Source organism: Lagenorhynchus albirostris, chromosome 6 (genome assembly GCF_949774975.1).
Source record: "Lagenorhynchus albirostris chromosome 6, mLagAlb1.1, whole genome shotgun sequence".
NCBI classification, from domain to species: Eukaryota; Metazoa; Chordata; class Mammalia; order Artiodactyla; family Delphinidae; genus Lagenorhynchus; species Lagenorhynchus albirostris.
The window spans coordinates 69309044-69333194 of record NC_083100.1 but is presented as its reverse complement, the minus strand read 5'-3'; the positions used below and the strand labels follow the sequence as shown (position 1 = coordinate 69333194).

The 24151-nt window shown below is 38.2% G+C and overlaps 1 protein-coding gene across 2 annotated transcripts in view; it reads right to left on the bottom strand.

Moving 5' to 3' along the window:
* The window catches only part of IFIH1 (interferon induced with helicase C domain 1), a 56008-nt gene extending 32286 nt beyond the window's left edge, over positions 1-23722 (bottom strand). The window contains exons 1-3 of one of the 2 annotated variants that reach the window (XM_060152767.1): positions 22954-23722; positions 15636-15804; positions 11014-11154 (exon numbers count right to left, since the gene is read on the bottom strand). In XM_060152767.1, the coding sequence (XP_060008750.1) occupies positions 11014-11154; positions 15636-15804; positions 22954-23409 (766 nt within the window). In that variant the 5' untranslated portion in view covers positions 23410-23722. The remainder of the gene's footprint in view (positions 1-11013; positions 11155-15635; positions 15805-22953) is intronic. The other variant, XM_060152766.1, reaches the window with a different exon arrangement.
* Between the last annotated feature and the right edge of the window lie 429 nt (positions 23723-24151).

The window sequence follows — 24151 nt, the reverse complement described above, 5'->3', positions numbered from 1 at the left end:
ATATCCCCTCCCTCTTGAGCCTCCCTCCCATCCTCCTTATCTCACCCCTCTAGGTCATCGCAAAGCACAGAGCCGATCTCCCTGTGCTATGCTGCTGCTTCCCACCAGCCAACTATTTTACATTTGGCAGTGTATATATGTCGATGCTACTCTCACTTTGCCCCAGCTTCACCCTCCCACCCCACATCATCAAGTCCATTCTCTATGCCTACCTCTTTATTCCTGCCCTGCGACTAGAGGCCAAGAGGCACATGAAAAGATGCTCAACATCACTAATCATTAGAGAAATGCAAATCAAAACTACAATGAGGTATCACCTCATGCCAGTTAGAATGGCCATTATCAAAAAATCTGGAAACAATAAATGCTGGAAAGGATGTGGTGAAAAGGGAACCCTCCTGCACTGTTGATGGGAATGTAAGTTGATACAACCACTATGGAAAACAGTATGGAGTTTCCTTAAAAAACTAAAAATAGAATTACCATACGACCCAGCAATCCCACTACTGGGCATATACCCTGAGAAAACCATAATTCAAAAAGAGTCACATACTTCAATGTTCATTGCAGCACTATTTACAATAGCCAGGACATGGAAGCAACCTAAGTGTCCATCAACAGATGAATGGATAAAGAAGATGTGGCACATACATACGATGGAATATTACTCGGCCATAAAAAGAAATGAAATTCCAGTGCTTTTTGCCCAATGCATAGCATGGCTGATGATCATTGTAAAGCTTTGTAAACAAGAAAACAGTACTGTATCCATAGTGTTAAGTGAAATGAAAGGTTTTTTTTTTTAAGTTTTCATTGTAATGTCAAGTTTTCTATCAATCTTGAAGTAGCTTATCTTTCCAGGAAAAAAGTTAGAGATTATTTTATTTTGCTAACTAACATCTCTGATTTCACCCACAAACTTTCATTTACTTTACTTTTAAATATCCACACTGTTTTTTTATAATTTTTATTTTATATTGGAGTATAGTTGATTAAACATCTGCACTAAGTTTTAAACATTTTCTGCACACAAATAAAAGAAGAGCATTTCTATCCTTCTTAAAAATTAAAATTAATTAAAATTAATTGCAATAATTCGGCTAGAGATCATTATGAAAATGAAAGTGAACATATAGAGGTCTATTTCTTTGTCATTTTAAGGGTATATAAATCTCCAGTTTCTCAACACAAAAATAATTTTGTTTCCTTGGCAGCAAATTCTTATTCATTTGATATTTTTTTGATTTCATAGAAATAGAAGTACTAAAGGAAATAACTCTAATAATTAAAGAAAATATATTCTCTCCCATAACATTGAGAATACCTTTCCCAGAGATTTTCTTCCTGCATTCACCTAAAGAAATCATGTTACACACACACACACACACACACACACACACACACACACACACACACACACACACCAAAAAGCCAGATCAAAAATGTGTTATGTGGGGCTTCCCTGGTGGTGCAGTGGTTGAGGGTCCACCTGCCGATGCGCGGGGCGCAGGTTCGTGCCCCGGTCCGGGAGGATCCCACGTGCCGCGGAGCGGCTGGGCCTGCATGTCCGGAGCCTGTGCTCCGCAGTGGGAGAGGCCGCAACAGTGAGAGGCCCGCGTACCGCAAAAAAAAAAAAAAAAAATGTGTTCTGTGATGACAAAATTAAGCCAACCTATTGAGTTTATAAGCCAAGAATTCCTACAATTGATTATATAGGATTATCATGTTTCATTCTTTGTATCAATATTTTTCACAGTATCAATCTGGACTTATGTCCTAATGAATAGTCATGTGTCTATGATTTTAAAATAGATCAGATAAATAGTCAATTGGAGACTGGGTGTTCCCATGAAAAGAACATGTGCTGTGGAGTCAAACGGATCAGTCTCCAGATCTGAGCTCAGCCACTGCTGACACGTGACTTAATCTTTAAAATTTTTAAAAATATCGATAGCAGTTTCTACTTTCTCCTTTATCTTGAGAATGATTCTGTTAGATCAAGGAAATAAATCTTTAAGAGAAACAAATCTTAAATTCTCATGAAGTTGCTATTTAAATGAGCTTTGAATATTAGAGTTAGATTATATAATAAGTTTAGTTAACTTTTAGATAGGTGTCATTTCCTCTAGGAAAAATATCAAAGCTAGCTATGAAACAGATTAGAAAACACTGGTGATTCCTGTTAAAGAAAAGCTGTTATTCCTATCAAAATCTATTGGAATGAAGAAAAACAATTCTCATCCAGTTAAAAGATAGGATTTCTAGAATAATTTTGTAAACAACACAATACAGAACAGCTTTGCTTACAATAATAGTGTCTAAGACCAGTCCATAAGCCATGGAAAAAAACTGCCTCATTTTATAATCACATCTTGAATAGCTTACTAATATGGAAGAAATATTAACTTGAATCTGAGAAATTTTATATTTAACATCTTCTGGAACTTTAAATACTTTAAAATATTTTTAAACCATTTAGAAGCCAAAGAAAATTGAAATTAAAAAATTTCAATTGAAAAAAACCTCTTCCTTGAAAGCCTTTTTAGATCTATTCCAATGTAAAGTATGCCCTCTGCTGGAGAAATGCTATTATAACAATTAGTTGATAAGTATACTGTTTATTCAGCCCAAGAACTGAGTGAGTTTCACTAGATAAGATACAGATTGGTTCTTCTACCCCTACCAGGTAGTGTCCCTCCTATTTTCAGCCTAAGATGCATGTCTAACTCCACAAAAGATTTCTCCTCTTACCCCTCGCCTCAGGCTCTCAGTCTCTTTGCTGGAAAATCGTTTTGCATTACATTAGGAAGGGGGCCAAGCCTCTGTGCTACTGAGAAAGAGGAAGGGCACCAACAGATCCATTCTCCTGAGAGGTAGTGCTTACAGGGTCTGCAAATAGTCTACTTTCACCTGCTAGTTAATGGTATATTTATTCTAGTTCTGACCTCGTGACGCACATCAGCTTCACTTCTTCAATTATCCCCACCTTCCCTCCAGTTGCATAATCTCCACAGTCTGGAACAGCAAAGACCACCCCTAAAGCTTCAAACACATGTGCACGTATGGGCACAGACTCATGAGCTTCTTAAGTGTGCTTACTGTCATACTAATAATACCTAATTCCTTTCCTTTTGAAATAATCTTTTTTGAGAGGAGATAGAGGACTTTTATTTTCAGCTCTATGTATATGGATTTGTGTGTGTGCGCACACACACACACACACGCTAACATTTTGGTCTGTCAGACTCTGCTCTCTGTGCTGGGGAACATGTGTTCCCACAGAATGGAGAGAAGCCACCTCCACCCACCTTGCATATTCTCTCCTGGATCCAAGCTTCTAGGAAATGAGTTCCCCAAAGAGAAAAAAAAAAAATCTCCTAGAGCCACAGGCCCACGTCGCTATCCATGGAGCTCCTGTGCTCCTGTTTATAGAATTCACACTGCTGAAATGTTTCAGCCAGAATTAAATTGGAATTGTGTATATTGATGTTGGCTGAAATTGTATCATCCATGCCCTTTAGCCTTTGGACTTGGGTCTCAAAGGGAAAGATGATGATTCAAGTACAGGGTTGTGGGGATAACCATACCCACTAGAGTGACCCATTCATTCATTGCTAGTCAGCAGCAGAGGCAAAAAGTCCAAGAGCAGAGTCAGTTAAGAGTGATAAGCCTGATGACCACATGGGAAGTAAGTCTTGGCAATCCAAGGTGGCAAGATAGAAGATCATGAACTGGAAACCTCTTTGGCTGGCAGGCACCCTTAAGGAAGAGCTATTCAAGTTAAGTAGACCTGAGGAAAGTATGGGGAGAGATTTGTTTAAAGGTATCCTGGTAAATATTCAATAGCAGCTCTTGGGGAGAAAAAAGCGACAATTTTAAAGTGTTTGCCAATATTGCTGGTATTCATATTCCCACCATGGCTGATTTCAAGCTACCAGCATGACGTCACCAAGTGGAACTGGGAAGACACTTGCACACTGGGCTCCTGCAAGCTGGAAGGAGCCCATTCCAGCACCCTGATGGATACATCCCTCTAACTAAGGACTTTCCCACAAACGCCATCTGAAATAATCACACGTGCTTTGGGCTAATATTCCATAATTGTCCAAACAACGAATGATAAACATTTAAGTATTGTTTTGCCTTAGGACAAGGCTTTGTAAAAATCATAGTAAGAGAAACCCACTAATTCTCATTGATCCTAGAAGGCTTCTCTCCAGCCACCCTCCTCCATAAATGTTCCCCTCTAATCCAACTGTTTCCCTACCCACACTTTTTATAAAACTTTGCTATGTTTATTACAGCTGGATTTTGATGTGTTTATTATAGCTGGATGAATTTTTTATAGATTTTCTTTCCTAGAATTTTAGTTTTGCAGCAAAATTGAGTGGAAGGTAGAGAGATTACCCATATCCCCCCACTCCCACATAGGGATAGCCTCCTCCATTATCAATATCCCCTCAACACACACACACACACACACACACAACACATTTTGAACTTCCCTATACCTGCACTTTTGCTCATGGTGTCCGTGTAACGGGAAGTGTTGGCTACCACTTCTGTTTACAGGTCCAACACAGGACCTTCAAGGTGCAGATGAACTGCCTCACATTCCTCCTCTCTGGTAAGCTTTCTCTAAGTTTTCCTTCTTTCACCAGGCTTCTCCCCTCATCCTTTAATACCTTCTCTTTTGCTAGAGATAGATTACTGTCTCTCTTTGAGGACATGAAACTTGTTTTCTTGAACGGGATTATAAACTCTCTGAGGGTGAGGACAATACCCCAGTGCTTGGTTTTCTCAGTAATATGACCTGACTAACTCATTCTTAGCTTCTAGTTCTCATTCATATGCCAAAATAGAGAAGGTAAGGTCTAATGATCAAATTAAAACACTGCTTTTGTTAAAACTCTGCTAAAAAAGCTTTAGGCTTGTAGTCATAAAAAGATGTCATGAAAATAAATCCAACATGTATTAGCTGCGCAGTAAAGCGGTTTCTCTCCATCAAAATACTTACATTCTCACTCCTGAGATATGAACAGTCACCCTCCTAGAACTATTATGCAATTTGGAGGTCATATAACTACCCTAGACGGCTCTTGGTGGGTTTCATATAAAATACAAACCTATATTATCCTTTAACAAACACCAATATCAGCATCTGTAACAGCATCTCTTCCCCCCTCTCCCTCTCTCTCTCTCTCTCTCTCTCTCTCTCTCTCTTTCTCAGCTCATAATAATATTTGCCTTTTGGATTGCCGTAGTAGTATTTCTACTTCCCAATAATTAATGTAACTAAATTTAGAAAAAATATAGATGTAAAGGAGAGCTATCTTAATTCAGAGCAATCATGTAACAGTATGGGCGATCTCCCACAGTATTATTGCAGACCGCTACATCAATTATCTTTCCCACTAAGCTCTCAAGGTCTATGTGGTATGTATTTCTAGAGATTCTAAAAATCTCTAAATTTCTAGAGGTTAGTATTATAGAACATTATTCTGGTCCTCAAGTGCAAGGATAAATTTTGTGGCATTTTTACAGAGATTACTATAGACCAAATCTAAGATTGGACTTCGGTCTATAAAAAGGGAAAACAAAACAACAACAAAAAAAGTGCACTAACAGATTGGGCCAGAAAGAAGGAGGCTGTTTTATAAAGGTCAATTTTTAAACCCCTCCTACAGAAGATGATCTATGCAAAATATATCCACAATATATTCCAAAGCATAATGTCACCGGATAAACCTAAGGAGTGGAACATATGGGGGAATATGAAAAAGAAGGTACTAAAGTCTGAAAACAAGCAGGTTGGTAAGCTCATTAGCTTGGGTGGAATTTTAAAATCTTCACGTGAACGAATATATAAATCAAAATATACACATGCACTCACAGTCATGCGCACTGTGTATTCACACATGGCACACTCACCCTGTACGTTATAATCGTCCACCCTGGAACAGTGACATTCCATTCTCTTTATAAATGTCAAAGCGCCCTCTGCTGGCCAACCTGCGGTACTTGCATTTTCTAGTTTCATAACAGGGAGATCAACAAAGGATGATAGAAGAAATTTGGGGGATTTTCTGTGGAACTCTGCATAAAAGTAAGTTCATTCCAAATACAGTAAATTTTATTATTTCGTTTTGAACCTCATTTGCTTTATTTTTTATTTTATATATGTCATTAATTCCTAAAATAGTATATTAAAAAAGTCAATGTAAAATAACCACTCACTTATTTTAACAAAGCAACAGTAGCAGACAATTAAAAATGATTGCATAACCAATTTTACTGTAAGCCTATAGGATTAACATAAACCAGATAACTGTGTATTTTCTATAATTAAAATATTTTTAATAGAAGAAAATGAATGTGGGCATTGTGCCCCTCTGATGTTTTCTAGGGAAGTGTGGTCTAGAGAAACACCAAAGTTTTCCAATAATTTCTTGTTAGAAAATAACCAGTGACCTCAGAAAGCAGAATTATTACATCCAGCAGTAAAGTTCTATGAATAGTCTGAGAACTATTCAAATATCCTTTATAAATGGTTGTATTCGTGTGGAAAAAGCAAATTTAAAAAAATGGGGTATATCTTAATTATTAACCACTTTTTAATGGGAAGAAGTTGAAAGGAGAAAGGAAGAAGAAATGCCAGCCTCCGATGTGGAGGCATGACAAAATCCCTGTCCAGAACTGTCCACTAGGGAATTCTCATCTATCACCCCAGGCTGAAGGAGAGATTAAATTTGGTGATTAAATCACTGATTTAATCACTGAAGGAGTGATTAAAATTGGTTTCAGGGTGGGCCACTATTACTAATACTAGTGTGTCTTACCTGTCAGGTGTGTTAAGGAGTAAAAAAGGCTAAAAACAATATATAAAGAATCTTTGCATTAAAACTATAAATAATTAACATTTGTATCCACAAAGACTATTATGCACTGAAAAACAATATTTTAGAAACTGATGTGGAAATAAAAATTAGAGAAGTCTTAATTTAAAATCAGAAATAATTCAAGTCACATTTTTTTTCCTATGAAAATTCATATTTATAGAATGTGTGTAGCTTAAGTAATAAGTTTCTTTCAATGCTACCTTGGTAACTGTATTTGAAATCTAAACCCAATGTACCGAAATTCAAAATAAAGATTATATATTGTAAATATCATTAAGCTACACACAAAAAATTATGCAAATAAATATTACAGATTATTGAATATTATCTTATTTATTTTGATGGTTAATCCTGTAAAAGAATGCCAACGTAGGCAAAATCCTTCTACAGTTAATTTTGCAACAAAAACTTCAGTCCAAAGAACTACAATAACTTCTTTGGGTTAATGATACTTTACAAGTCATTTACATCAGTAATTCTTTCTGAAGAGCAGCAAGAAAAGAAATGAATACCTGGAATGATCCACAACATCTATCAGAAGAAGAGGCAAAGGCCTAAAGCAGAAGCACTCCATTTTCATAAATCAGATACCCTTTCTTACTGCTCTGGAAAGGACCAGAATGCATTGGACGAACCTGTTCCCAAATCCACATGAGAAGTCCAGACACCACAAGAACCTTACAGACTAGAAGACTGCTAAAGTCTGTGAATTGGATGGAGTCCTCAGGTTACTGTACAGTTTGTTGTACTCTCACATGTTCTCAGACTAGTACACATTTTAATAGTCTGTACTTTTCTTTCACAGCACTTACTGTGCAGCTATAGAGTGACTACCGTTTGACATGCCCATCATTTGAAAGCTCCATGGGAGCAGAAGCCACATCTGGTTTGCTCCACCACAATATTTACAGTGCTGAACACTGAACAGTGCATGCCTGGCACATGATAGGAGTTTAATAAGATTCGTTAAATGAAAGAAGTGAAAGGAAGGGAGGGAGGGGACTCGAAGAGGGAAAAACAAACCCCTTTCTGTCCCTTAAGGCCATTATTAAGATCCAGATTTTTTTCACTTGATGCAGCTTTAAGTTTTATATTAAATAGTAAGAAAACAGATTTTTTAAAAAAGGTTTTGTCTTTAATTTTGTCCTTGTTGAGACTCAGAATGCTCCACAGATAAATAAACTACAGGCTGACAAGATGCATTAGGTTGGCAACCTTGGATGAAAAACCTTCATTTGAGATGCAGGATCAATTCCCAGCCTCAGTTCTGGCTTCAATTCTTTCCAGTGCGAATTTAGAAAATAGCCAGTAACCCACAGAGATGTCGGGTAGCCTACCAAGGAAGTTTATTAAAACGTGAAAAACCCACATTCAGGTAGTGGTTTTGGCATTCCTATGCAATCATGATTTCTGAAAGAAAGCGTAGCTGCTCAAATGAAGAAAAAAAAAAAAAGGTCCTCTAGAATTCAGGGTTAAAAGCTTTGCTATTCTGCACCGTAAACCTTGCTACTTAAAGTGTAGTCCAAGACCAGCAGTAGCAGCATCACCTGGGAGCAAGTGAGAAAGGCAGAATCTCAGGCTTCGTACAGAACCTACCGAATCAAAATCTGCATATCAGTAAGACCTCCACTTCCAGGGGACACATAAGCACACTAACGCTTCAGAAGTATTCCACTAAAAGAACAAACACCTTAAACAAGGCTAAATAGCAGGCAAACTATAAAAGATCTTGATACTATTTTATGACAAAAGATTGCTATCCTGTATATTTAGCTAATTCACATAAACCAGCAAGAAGAATATAAAATACCCTAATAAAAAAATAGGCAATTAGCAACAACAAAAAGAATGAACTTGTAAAAACATTTTTCATTAGAAAATAATTCAAGTAGTAAAATACCAAACTGGCAAAGTTTAAAAATAATATTACCCACTCTTATAGAATAGACTTCAGGGCAGTAAGTACTCTCCTGTACTGTTAGAGCACATGTAATTTGGTACAAGTTCCTGGAGTGAAATATAACATTAAGTATCAAATGTCTAAAAACTGTAGAAATCATTGATCCAGAAATTTCAATTATGTAATATGTTTTTAAGAATTAAACTGGGTGGGGTAGGAATGGATTGGGAGTTTGGGGTTAGCAGATGCAAACTATTATATAGAGGATGGGTAAACAACAAGGTCCTACTGTGTAGCACAAAGAACTATAGTCAATATCCTGTTATAAACCATAATGTGAAAAAGCATGTATATATATAACTGAATTACTTTGCTGTACAGCAGAAGTTAACACAACATTGTAAATCAACTATACTTCAATAAAATAAATTTTAAAAATAAATTTAAAAAGAATTAAACTGAGACATAAATATGAAGAGAGTTATGCAGCATTATTCATGATGTAGAAATTTGGAAACATCCTACATGTTCAACAGTTGGTTAATTAATCACAAAGCATCCAATGGATAGAATTATTATTCAATTGTTAAAAACCATGCTGTAGAAGAACATCTAATGAATTCAGGAGAAATGCCATTATATATAAACATCCAGGTATGTAAACAAAACGGGATACCCAAATGTGAAGAGTAATATATCTTACTGTAAAAGTGTGCGCGACTTTTTCTTTGTAGGATTCTATGTTTTCCAAATCTCCTGCAATGTAGCTATATTACTTTTCTGAGTCGAAAATAGTATACTTTGTAATAGTGTGATGGAGTCAGCTCATACAGCACAAGAACAATTGTTAAATTTTCTAGAATTTCATGAGCCAGTTGTTAATGTTAAGCACAGGCAATTTTAAAAATTAAATTATATGGACTTACTAAAAAAATTATATTAAAACAAAGGTAAGGAATACTTAAAACTCATCAATTTCTAATCATTTTACTAGATTTTACAATCATCAATGATGTTGAGGCTATTTAAGCCTATTGTTTCCGTATAATGGAAATGGCAAATAGTGGTGCGCTACTGCACATCTCTTCCTGACTTAGTGTTCGGTGACATTATGTGGGCACTTGAAAGTAGCCTTAGTGGGAGTATTTACACCATGAAGATTGGCATATGCTACAAATCAGGGCTTTTTTCTTTTCCTCCGAGAGCCACTTGGTAAACATTTACCAGCACACCAGACTTCAACCTGACTATTTCTAGTGAAAAATGAATGTGGCCATTTGGGGGACAGAGGGAAGGAGAGAAGGATTCTCCTATTATGAGCAAATTAGGGAGGGGAAATAATTAAATTAGTTTGATTCTTCCAGGGCTGTTTCATATCTAAAAGGCGGACATGGTGGATCTAGTACCCACACCAATTAGTTACTGAAATTCAAACCAACTCCTGTTTAGCACTCATTCATCTTCTTTTCTAAAGCCTTGGTTTTGATCTCTATAACCCAGTTGAACCTCTCTGTGACACGCCAGTCTGTAAAAAGGGGAAAACGTAACGGCCTCATTTAATTCTCAGAAATTTGAATGAGTCAAACTAATTCATGGGGACTACCCTGGTGGTCCAGTGAGTAAGACTCCATGCTCTCAATGCAGGGGCCTGGGTTCGATCTCTGGTCGGGGAACTAGATCCCGCATGCTGCAACTAAGAGTTCACATGTTGCAACTAAGAAGCCCACATGCCACAACTAAGAAGTCGCATGCCACAACTAAAAGATCCCACGTGCTGTAATGAAGATCTCACGTGCCACAGCTAAGACCCGGTACAGCCAAAATAGATAAGTAAATAAATAAATCTTTTTTTAAAAAAACCCACTAATTCATATATTTGAAAGTACTTCGAAAATCATGAAATGCAGGACTTGCTTATGATATTTACCACATGACAAGGACCATGGATACCTTATAAAATAAAATTAGAACCCACTGTGCTCATGTTCATAACATATTAATATTGCATTAGTTTTAAAACATTTTTAGACACAAAGAGCAATTATTTTCATTTAATCTCCTCCAGAAATATTATTTTAACATAAATACTCACAAAACCCCAAAGCCCCAAATTTCTCCCTCTGTTTAATAAATCCTAATGTCATCAATGCAGCAACTGATTTTTCCAGAAGTAGTTAATTAGTGCATGTAAAAGTATGTGTGTGTCCCAAGTACCTGAAGCTACAGAAGAATCTGCAAAAGACGGTTCCAATGAATTATTCTCTATGTCCCAGGCCTCCAGACTGGGCTGATCTGTGGCTAAAAGGAGGGGCTCTTTGACCTCAGGACCATCTTCTGGCGATAGATTCTCAGACTCTGTGAATAAAAGTATTAGAATATAAACAATAGTGCCATGCAAGTTTTTATACAGTATAAATAACTGTCATTGTTATTTTGAAAACAGAATAGGGGTTCCTAATAGAGATTAACCTGAATATACTTAAATACTTTGAAATTCTAAACAGAATGTAAATTGTATTGCAATGCAAGTTTTTATACAATATAAAGAGCTGTTATTTTTATTTTGAAAACCAACTGGGGTGCCTAGTAGAGATCTGCCTAAATATACTACAATACTTTGACATTTTGTAAGGCTTGGAACATGTTTTTATGTTGTGACAAAGTATTTTTATTTTTTTATATGAACACAGTGAGTAATTCTTTTGTGATGACTAAATTTTATCTAAAAAGCCAATATAATAAGTATTATGCTAATCATAAGTGTGACGATTTCCTATCTGACCATCAACTTTAGGAAGTAAGCCCCTTGTTCAGTGACACAAAGTCACACGTAAGGCTGCATTAATGAAAATGCAAACTTGATGGTAGTTTTCTTCAGCTTGTGCTCTAGCCTTTTTGTTCTCTCACTGCGTGTTCTACACGAGATGTACATATGCTTTAATGTCAGCCTACATTCATGTATTCTGAATTTCTGGAGATTTTTTTTAGAAATTTAATGAAATATTCTGAATCCTTCCTTTCTCCTTCCCACCATTTCTTCCACCTGACCTTTTTTTCTCTTCAGCCAACATGTATTGAGTGTTTTCTTAAGACTTTTGAAAGAAAGTTACAAAGAAAGGCAAGAGTTTCTGCCCTTCTGAAGTACAATGTGTCAGAGACTGATGCCATAAAGAAAATTTCTTAAAGTATCATTTTCGATTAACCCATCTTAAAGAATAAAGAGAAAATGTGTGCTGTGTATGGAGAATTTCCTGAAGAAAACTGTTCTGACTTTGGAGTTTGTCTTTAGACAGGATGATTTTATAATATTTGTAGGTACCTATTAAGTATGTTTGGGGTTTATAATAATAATAGTCAATTTATTTTGTGCTTTACAAATGTTAAATCTTTTAACCCTCAAAATAATCCTGGGTAATCAGTAATATTATGTCACAGAGGAGTAAACTGAGGCACAGAGAGGGCAAGTACCCGGTGAAAGTCACACATCCAGGGACATGAAGGAGCCAGGACTCATTAAGTGTCAGGATCCAGAGCCCAGGCCCCTGTGTTAGTCAGCATGGGCCAACATGATAAAGTACCATAGATTGAGTGACTTAAGTCACAGAAAAGTATTTTCTCACGGTTCTAGAAATAGGAAGTCCACGGTCAATGTACCAGCAGGTTGGAGTCTGGTGAGAGCATGTTCCTGAGGTTGCAGAATGTCACCTTCTCGCTGTGAACTCACATGGTGGGGAGAGAGAAAGAGACAGACATCTCTCTTCCTCTTCGTATAAGGCCTCAGTCCTATCAGATTGGGACCCAACCTTTGGATCTCATTTAACCTTAATTACCTCCTAAAGACCTAGCTCCAGATACAGTCAACATTGGGGGTTAAGGCTTCAATATATGAATTTGGTGGCAGGGGGGCTCGATTCCATCCACAGCAGCTCCTACCACAGCTAACTTTGAATAATGACAGCTAACTTTGTTCTGGGCATCAAGACCTGCTAGAAAAATGGTTAGATTCCCTTAATAATATGTACAGGTTAGCAAACAATATTTAAATTCCTGACTCCCCTGATTGGATTTTCAGTGGAGGACATGAGAAGTAAGCCCTACTTATTTGGAATGAGTTGGTCAGAAGCACCCTGACTGCTGGTAGGGGTAGTGAGAGTGTAAGGATGCTGAGTTCCAGAAGGGGATTGCATCTTCCATCCAACCTTCAAAAGAAGCTTAGAAATCCCTTTCTACTGGGCTCCCTGTCTTTGTAAGAGCCCACATATCTGGGGTAATAGCCATCATCACCCACTTTGGTTGAAAGAAGGAAAAGCCCCAAATGTAAGAGGATCCTGTCAGGGGACCAGGGAGGGCGAAAAGGATGATGGATAATTGGTGCCACTTTTTTCTTTTCAGGAGGCCTTTATCCCTTTTATAAAGTGTTTGGCCTTGGCCAGCCGACATTATGTGCACAGGCTAGGAGAGTTTGGATAAACTAGTCCCCAAGCCATTCTGAAACAGACATGTAAAGACTTAATCATAATACGAAGTTATGGCATATTATAAGGAAAGTAAAGAGGAAGGCATGTGAATATTAGATGAGGTATATGATGAGGCGTGTTATTATACAGGTATTATGTGTATATATACTTTACCTAGGATTGCTATCGTTCAAAGCATTAGAATTTGAAAAACCGCATTAGCTTCCAACAAGGCACCTTGTAAAGTGGAACTTAAAAATATCTTAGAAAGAAATATGTTGTATGTAACTTGTTGCTCCGCTCCCCCCCAACAAAAAAAAGACAGAAATATGGCGAGACGTTGTCTATGTCAGGAGAAGCTAGAAGACTCTTAGAGTTGATCTTTTAGACTTTTTCCTAAACTAGTACACAACCGTAAAATGGGTAAGTACCCTCTACTTTGGGGGATGGATATAATAAGGTCTTTTGTGATCTGCAAGGCTGCTCTTTCTAATATCCCTCGATACACTGAGGCCAAAATTTCCCAGGGAACAAAAAAATTGAGACTGCAGTCATTTCCCTTTGAAGTTCAAGTCCTAGGGTGTTTGTCATGGATGGAAATGGTCCCACGAGGTCTTGAAAGGGAACTCATCATGAGAGGGTGTGATCTGCACTGGAGTCCAGCTCATCCTTGAGGTATGTAGGAGAAATTTGGCCCCATTATTGTATGTAAGTTTGGCCTGAAGTCCCTTTAGAATTAGCAAACTGGCAATAGAGTTACATTGTGGAAATAATAGCTGGGCCATAATATATAAATGCAAAAGAACCCATAATCTTGATGTTGCAAGCAAGTGGCACCACTGAGCCCATTCCAGAGAACTGAAGCAAAATCAAGGTGCTTCTACTGAGAGGGATTTTTTTTTAAATACAGTTACACTTTGCTGTGGAAATAGAAACAATGACAGTAGAAACTGGGGGACCTGCTAGTGGACAGATCATGGAATTACTGCTTGGCTTTTGAAAGCTGGATTAACCACATTTGGCTGAATAAATCCCCCTCAAATCCCTAGATAATCTCAAAAAGGGGAGCCTCTTGAGCTTTTCACTTTGTGGCCATCCCAAACATATGACACCATACAGCATTTGCTTTGGGCTGAAGCAAGAAGACCTTCCCTAAACATGGATTACACTTCACTCCCCACGATTCATTTACACACAGGTCCATTAATACTATTTTGTAATTCTTCTGGGCTTTTCAATATTTCATAGTAAAAATATTTGTGTGTGTTTATGTTTGTCTCTCTCGCTATATATACATATACACACACATACGTACACACCGTTGTGTGTATGTGTATATATACACTAGATATATATACACACAGATATATATGTGTATATATATTGTGTGTATTTCTAACCACTGAGCAAAATTAAGCTATTTCATAAATAATACAGCATAAAATCATAATATGCTGTTTACTCTAATAATTTAGTAACTATCTGTTTTTCTTTTGCATAAGTAACTTAGAAAATTGTTCACTGTGTTTTTTATTCCATTAGGAAGTGTGGTTTATGGGAATGGGGACTTTGTCTCATTTAAATCCATATCCCCAGCACCTAGAACAGTGTCTGGAACTCATTACATGTTGATTGAATGACTGACTGAATAAAAGAAGTGAAGTAAGCTTGAAATGATTATAATCATTTAACTTATATATAATTGTGAATAAATTATACCAATTATAAGTTGGTAATCATTCATTCCCAATTAAACTTCAATTTGTCTTACATATGATATTTTTAAAAGCACAGGAAACATACTCTGTAAAGAAAAATAAGATGGCAGATTATATTAGATTTACAAATGATATATGTAAAAGAGCTCTAGAATGTTATTTTTATTATTATAATTGAATACTTTTAAAAACTCCCAGAAAGGAACACTGTGATATGTTAGCAATTACAGACCTTTTATCAAATGTTTAATAAATTCCTTAAAAATTTATATAAATGTCCAGAAGACTATGCAGCAGTTGTAATAATCACTAAAATATTTTCTTCCAATTTATTTGTCTAGGCAATGTTAAAATTATCTTGATAAAAATCTCAGACAATCACTTTGTTTCCAAAATAAGATGGGAAATGGAAAACATGTTGGACAAGGAGTCAGCTGCCAATATTCCAGCCCAGCTTGCTGAGTGCTGTGGTCTTTGGAAGGTTCATCTTTTCCCAAGCAGCAGTTTCCTCATTTGTAAAACGAAGAAAACATACCTCTCAAAATCGCTTGAAATTTTGATTCTAAATACCCTAGTATTTGGCACTGTGTCTACAGGTTTCATTAAACTCTCAGTCACTAGGCGAAACGCAAAAACCCTTCCTTTGTGGAATTAGCAATACCTGCATTGCTTTCATAGCAATCGGTGCCTGTTAACTCCTGGGCAAGCGCATCGTTTCCTGTTTCCCTCAGCACAGTCACAAACGTAGAAAACCAGTTTTCTTTCTGCACGATCCTTTTCAGTAGCTCTCTTACCCCTGCTTCATTTCCATTATTTTCTGCAGCAGAAACCTGTTTTAAGAGAAAAGTAGAATTAAAGAAGTCCAACTACCTTATGAATAAATTTAAACAGGAACTAGCCTTTAGAAAAATTGCACAATTAAGCATATGTATAAAGGCTCATATTCAAATACTAAAGAAAACAGCAATACCGCTTACAGAAATTTTGGATTCTAGGGGGAAAAAAATCCCTGGGCCAATCCCCCTTTTAAATATACACTATTTTTTTAAGCTATTGAGATATTCAAAGCTGACACTTAGGAAACATATTTTACCTCCGCCATTCTGAATAAGGGGTGCAAAAGAAGGCGTCTTTAATTTCTAGCCATGTTATGTCTATTTGCATCAATTTCTTTCTGTATATCTAGGGCTTGCTACATCTTTTCAACTCATGGAGTCTATAAACAGGAAATCAAACATTTCTTATCCGACCTCTCTTTCTTCACTATTACCACTATGGAATAAGTAATTACTATCAAACATTTATATTCTTTAATATTTGTATTATTTATTACTGCTATAATATATTTTTTAAAAAATTTGTATTTACTTAACATTATAAGACATTTATTTCTATATTCCTTTTTTTAAGTATTGGGCAGAAGCATTTCTATATCCATTCATTACTATTTTTAACCTTCATTTAATTTCTCCTTTAGATTAATCTAGTAAATCTTTTTAAATGTGAATCATTTGTGTAATCCTTATTACAGTGCATCTCCGCAGTTCTTAATACAGCACCATACATTTGGAGAAAAGATCACATTTAGACCAGAAATAAATTAGGCAGGACACCATCAACTTGCTGGGCCATTAGTCAAGCCACTTCCTCTCCAGACCTCAGTTTCTACATGTGTAAAATGAAGCAACTGAAATAAAATTACAGCATTTGTCCATCCTAGCTGCATGTTAGAATCACCTGAGGAGCTTTAGAAAATACTGATGTCTGAAATCTACCCCCAGAGATTCTGATTTGTCCATGGGGGGAAACCAGAAATTTTTTTCAAAAGCACCTCTTGATTCTAATCAGCAGCTTAGGTAAGAAGTACTAACTTACATACTCTCAAAGGTCTTTCTCAACATTTGCCCATCTTCTACATGTATAATATGGACTATTCAGCTAGATTAATTGTTTCCTACGAATTTGTGTATTTTCTAGTCCTATAAATATACACAATAACCATTTAATTTCAGGAATTCACATTTTTGGAACAATGTCTGGTACAAATTCAGTGTTTAGTATTATGATGACTGGGAAAAGCATCTATCTTTACAAACATTTCACCAGCAGACACTACTTCGTACAAGATTATACCACATGATTTCTACCCAAAGAATATGTTCGTTTCATCAGCTAATAGATAATGTTATTATACATGTTTTGCATATATCAACCCAACAACTCTGAAGAAGATACCGATATTAACCCACTTTACAGATCAGAAATCCAAGGCTCAGAGAAGCCCAGTTACCTCCCTAAGGCCACAAAGCTAGTAAATGGCAGAGGTAGAATTAGATCCCAGGCATTGGCTTCAGAGGCTGAATACTGCCTTACTGAGCTGTAAATATAGCTGGTAATTGTCTCCAATTTTAAGTTCATTTTCTGACAAGAAGTGGTTAAAATGACTACTTGACTTAATAAAATTTAGGCGATTTCAGTCCATCTCCCCCACAGCATTTCTAAGCAGATTCTTGCTCCTTTCCTACTTTTCTTTAATTTTGTTAATTTTCTAATGGAAATTCTTTGTCTTCTCTGATGTTTGTAACATCTCTATTTATTACCTGCTAATTTAAGCAGTAGTCTCTAAAGATGCTAAATGAGACTGGTTTGAGCACCTTATTTTAACTCAACCATTTCCATTTTTAATTATCTCAGCCTTTTATCAGCTTTAAACTCATTCCACAAAAGTAGTAATCAGAAAGCATTTCTCTAAAATGAACAAGTGAAGCACTGTAATAAATACTTATACTTAAAAACCTAAGCATATTATATCCACTAAATTTTCTTTGACTATTAACCAGTTAGTCGATCTTTACTGTAGAATTGTATTTGTCAAGCTTGCTTTGTCCTTACTGAGTTCGGGCATTTGAGAATCATTATGCCATTATTTCCTGCAAGTATTTTTATTATTTGAATGTGGAACTACATATATAATACCCGTGCAATTTTAGCAGGGTCATCAAGATTCTGAATTTTTAAGAAATCTTCCTAGTTTGGGTGCTAGAAAGTACATCAAATCCCTTTAAAGCAATCACACAATGTTTTTTACTTAATCTGTTCTCCTATATATAAGATCCCAATAGGGCTTCCCTGGTGGCGCAGTGGTTGAGAGTCTGCCTGCCCATGCAGGGGACGCGGGTTCGTGCCCCGGTCCGGGAAGATCCCACATGCCGCGGAGCGGCTGGGCCCGTGAGCCATGGCCGCTGAGCCTGCGCGTCTGGAGCCTGTGCTCCGCAACGGGAGAGGCCACAACAGTGAGAGGCCCGCGTACCTCAAAAAAAAAAAAAAAAAAATCCCAATATATACACTTGATTACTGAAATTCTTGAGAAATGAATATTTAGACTTGAGCCTGAAACAGGACATATAATGATTCCCACTCATGTTCCTTCCCCACTGAATGTATTCTCTGAATATGAAGTTAAAAATGTCTATGGATACATTGTTAACTAATTTATAGAGTGTAAAATAAATATGAGTTTGTGGGTAATACAGTTCAATGCTTTCATATCCTGAATTCTTTTTTTTTTTTTTTTTTTTTTTTTTGCGGTACGCGGACCTCTCACTGCTGTGGCCTTTCCCGTTGCGGAGCACAGGCTCCGGACGCGCGGGCTCAGCGGCCATGGCTCACGGGCCCAGCCGCTCCGCGACATGTGGGATCTTCACGGACCGGGGCACGAACCCATGTCCCCTGCATCGGCAGGCGAACTCTCAACCACTGCGCCACCGGGGAAGCTCCCTGAATTCTTTGATCTATGTTTTTTCTAACAGAAATCAGTAGAGAAACCAAAGATATTTCGTTTAAGCACTGGCTTGCCAACACAACTGTAAAGTTAGATAAAAATGCTTTCTTCCCCCTCAGAACAACCGTAGATAGCTATTTAAATATAATGGTGACCTTTTAATATAGCAGAGCTCAACCCTCAGTACCAGTAAATCAGGAAGCAAAACTCTTACGTTAAAAACAAAGAATTTTTAAAGAACAAGTTCCCTCCAAAAGTTAATGTCTTTCTGAATAACTATGTATTGTCACAATGACATAACTAATTTCTTATTTGTACTTTTTGTTGCTAATAAAATTCTTACCCATCCTAATTTACCTGACATTACAATGAGCTAGAAGGAGATTAACTCTAATACTCAACTTCATGTAGATGGAACTGGAGGGTTTCTAGTTGGACTGGTGATATTATCTGCGGTTCTACTGTGTAAATGAAAGGTACAGAGTGTCTTCTAGGACTATAGATGTTTGATGCTTTGAACTGGGCAGGGCTGAAACATGCAGCTTACTTAATCTGTTCAAATTGATATTAAGACAGTGTGGAGGGGCTTCCCTGGTGGTGCAGTGGTTAAGAATCCGCCTGCCAATGCAGGGGACACGGGTTCGAGCCCTGGTCCAGGAAGATCCCACGTGCCGCGGAGCAACTAAGCCCATGTGCCACAACTACTGAGCCTGGGCTCTAGAGCCCGTGAGCCACAGCTACTGAGCTTGTGTGCCACAACTACTGAAGCCGGCGTACCTAGAGCCCTTGCTCTGCAACAAAAAGAGAAGCCACTGCAGTGAGATGCCCGCGCACCACAATGAAGAGTGGGCCCCGCCTGAGGCAACTAGAGAATGCCTGCACAGCAACGAAGACCCAACACAGCCAAAAATAAATAAATGAATAAACAAATTAATTAATTTTTTTAAAAAACACTATAGAAATGTTTACCTGATCCACAGTTCATGGCTGTCTAAGTCATGGATGTGCTACGATGTCACTTAGCATCCTAAATAGAAGCAGGCCAGTACAGGGACACCCCCTTGCTGTTAGGGAGCGTTCTATTATAATGATCTATAAAGTGATTCTTGTATTTATTGCTGAGTCCTCAGTGTTTGCAATAGTGCCTCACATATACTAGACATTCTTTAATTATTTGTTAGAAGAATGAACACTGATCAACACTGCATCGTAAACTCCATGAAAACACAGACAGTATTTGTGTTATTCTCCAATCATTTCAGCACTAGCATGGTGTCTGATGCAAGGTGCCGCTCCATAAATTTAAACCGAATGAATGAAAAATCAGGCGATTAAATAAATTTCTTTGGGTACCTGCTGGTCACAAAACTAAATCTAGAATCATGTTTTTAGAAGTGCTTACGTAAGAGGGACAGGGATTGGGAGGTGGAGGTGAGAATCCAAGACCAAGTAGAAAGTGTCAACCGGAAAACAGGAAAAGCATTAAAATAAAATGTTTTTTAGAAGTTCTGATTTCTTAGTTAAATGCTATTTTAAGGTGTCAAAAAAGCAGATTTAGAGATCTTATATTCATCATCCACCCATCCATTCCCCAATGCCTGGCAAGGCAATTCATTACTCCAAGTGTTTTCATTTCTTATTCCAGACAATTTCTTGGAAATAAATCCAATCAATCAACACTTATTAAGCACCAATATTATACTTAGTCCTAACTGGGTTCTGTTTCATCCTTAGATGAAAAACATTGTTTCTCCCTCAAATCACAGTTTAATCCAGGGACTTCAGGAGGCAGATCTCAATTTCAACATGGGGTATTTACCTAAATCCCTGAAACTTTAAATTCACAAGGAAATGTGACCAAATAAATAATAGAAGTCACCATCATAAGCAAACAGCTCTTTCTTATTTATAAAGCCTTTTCATAAACACTATTTCTCACTCATGTTCAATAAAATACTGTGAATGAGAGAGGAAATTATTATTATGTCCATTTTCATGGGTACACTTAGGATCAGTAAACAAATAATGTAGTCCAAAGTAACGCAGATGGTAAGAAACAGAGATAGATCTCAAATCCAGGTCTTGCCATTCCAAATTCCCATGCTTTCCCCACTACCCTTTGCTGTTATACGATAAACATTCCTCAAGGACCCCATATCAACATGCTGGGGATTCTTCTAAACCCAGTGGTGCCTTTCCATCGTCCGCCATTGATTCCTTTTGAGACTGATGGTACCTGGAAAATGACATGTACAAAAACTATTCCAAAGTTTCACGCAGACACTATTGCTCCTTTGAAAGCCTCAGATACATAGCTCCTCTAGCTTTCAGGGCCTCCTTTGAAATACGACTCTGAGGGAGAATTTGGGTTGCTTTGGCCTTAACTGCTACCACTACACAAATGTCCCTTTACTCTGTATCTTCTTTGTGTCAAATCCCTTGCATTCCTGCTAGCTGCCTCCAAGCTTGCCAGAATCAAGAACTTGGATAAAAACTAGCTGGCAGAAATTCAATCCAGGCAAGACAAAAGTGATGCTGATAGGCAGACATATTTAGAGTAAATAAGGAGAAGTGCTGTTTCGCTGGCAATCGGGACATCGTACCCACTAAACATAAACAGCTTTGTGGTGTTACTGGACTCTGTTGCTTCTGGACTTCCTAACAGCTACTGTGGCTGGAAATGCCATCTTCCATCTCCAGCTGGCTTGAAGGCTGCATACTGTCTTCCAAATTAAGTTTCTGCCACAGTGATGTACACATTTGTCATATCCAGCTGGACTACTATAATGCGTTCTAGCTGGTTCTCAATACACAAAACTACATAAACGTTACCGACAACAGTGTAATGTAATTTACTAGTTGGGAAAACCAGTCCTCAGAATTAGAAGCATGCTTGGGTCTTTGGACAGGCCCTATGGCTGTCAAGTGGACGAAGGAGTATTAACTTTAGTCACTAAAGACCAAGTCACATCATAGGCTGATATGAGTCCCGTGCCCAGAACTTTGTAACAAGGATACAAACAGTTGATGAATTAAAAAGAAAGAGAGAAAGAAAGTGTCAAAAATCATAGCATGTTAGACTTTGACCCTCAAAATGGGTTTATTTGCCTACATGCCTTTCAAAATAAGACTTTTGACGCACACCCTGAGTAAGTCAGATTTAAATAGGTAAGCATTTCTATACTCCACAGGACATCCTCGCTCATTGAAAAACAATGAACAATAAAACATTAAGTGTAAAGTCACCTGTAAAATCCATCCTGTCAAAATGCCACGTAAAAAGTCCACTATTCTTTTATTAATATGAAAAACTGCAACTAGCAACATATTTTTTCAGTTAATTATCTCCAATTTTTGATTCCCAGAGAGTTGAAACTTTGAGTAAAGAAAAAAAAAAGTGTGTGTGTCTGTGTGTGTGTACTATGTAGTTTCCCCATTTGGACCAAAATTAAATGGTATAGTGCATAATATAGGCCAGAGATGGGCAAATGTTTTGTTTAAAGCCCAGATAATAAATATTTTAGGCTTTGTGGGCTATACGTCTCTGTACAAATGCTCTTAAAGCGCAAGAGCAATCATAGCATGTAAATGAATCAGCACTGGCTGTGTTCCAAGAAAACTTTCTTTATGAACTGAAAATTTACAAATTTAAACACCATTCTTAGCTTTCGGGCTGGATTTAGTCCATGGATCATGGTTTGCTGATCCCTGTTCTATGGGACTTTATAAAATAAGACATAAAATTTCACACCATCAGGAACTAAATCCCTAGCTCTGCTAATGTCTTCCTGGGAGAACTTCGGCAAGTTATTTAAACTGCCTCAGTCTTCTCACCTGTAAAACGGCACAGTTAATAACATAAAAAAACCTCAATAGATTATTGCGAGCATGAACTCTGATAATACATTTTGCAAATGATACTAATTGCACACAGTAAGTGTTTAATAAATGTTGTCTATTAGCATACATTATTATTCTAAAGTTAACTCCTCTTTAGTTTATTTCAGTGAAAGAATTAGAAAAGTAGCCGTTTTCAAAATTATGTTTTTAAAAGCCTAGATATTCTCTTCTCAAGGAGGGATCCAAATTTACCAAAAGATATCAAAGAACATTTGGAATGGGGCAAATGGAGGAACAACCCCGAGTTGCAATACCTGTACCTGCCTACAAGTCCAGCTCCATTTGAACTGACACCTACCCGATTTCTGTCTTCAACTGTCAACAGCTCTTCCATCACACATCTATCCAAGACATCTGTAACCAGAAGCTTGTCCACCAGTGTGGGCTGAAGGAGGTTCAGCAATTGGAGACACTCATCGTGAGCATTCTCAAAGGATGGAGAGGGCAAGTCTGTGAGCTCAGGGTTCACGTAGCGGGCGGCTAAGGGGTTGCCTGCTAGCCGGAGGGCGTCCACAAACATCCTAGTCCAGCCGAGGGGCCAGACCCCCTTCTCCAAGGTGTTCAGAAGCAGATCAGCTGCCTGCATGTTCCCGGTGGTGGCGGCCGTCCTCTGAATCTGCTCTTTCACCTCTGCAGGTAGAAAGGTCAGGTAGTCCAGTACTGGCTCCACCTGGATGTACATTTTCACTCGGGCCCTGAAACACGAAATGAGATAGCAGAAATTCTTGTCTGCGGAATACCCATCCGACGACATCTTTCCTTCTCAGAGGTCGGAGAAGATTCTCCCCAATAGACGGACAAGTTGCTGTTCTCAGCTCAGCGGATGAGATGTGTGGCCCGCTGCTTTGGAGCGGCAGGGTCTGCAGCGATGCTGCTGACAACGACGGGGTTGCCTGCACGACGCCCAGGTGGGCGCGCGAGGGCGCGGTCGCACCTGGGCAGGCGGGCAGGTAGGCAGGACGCGGCGGCGGCGGCGGCGGCGGGCGCTCGCAGGGGCTGGGGACCGGTGCGCCTCGTCTGCGCACTGGGGTGGAAGCTTCTGGGCCAGCTTTCCGCCAGGCAGTTTTATAGTTTGCCTGATTACGGTTTCTGTTTCGATTCTCGTCTTCAGGACTTTCCACACGTAATCCTCCGGGCGGGGAGTGTCTGGTCTGGGAGGAGCTACCCTTTGGTCGGTTCCGGTATGCACAGTCCTTCGGTCAAGGGCCCTGTGGGAAAAAGAAAAAGAAAGGGAATTCTCTCTTCCAGCGAGTAAGACAGCAGCGCTCCAGCAATGCCAGCGGGTATTTCGTCTACCTTGCAGGGTTCGGCCTTAAAATTCAGACTTCTTTCCCAGGGCCGTCTCACATCACCCCTCGTCAGCTAAGATGTGGAGGGGGTGCAAGCGCGTGACTGGGGGCTTCCCAGCCCAGAGGGGAAGAGAAACTGCCACAGACCCTGATGTCAGCAGCAAGGTGTTAGCCTTGGCTGGTGAATGCAGGCAGCCCCTGGCCGCG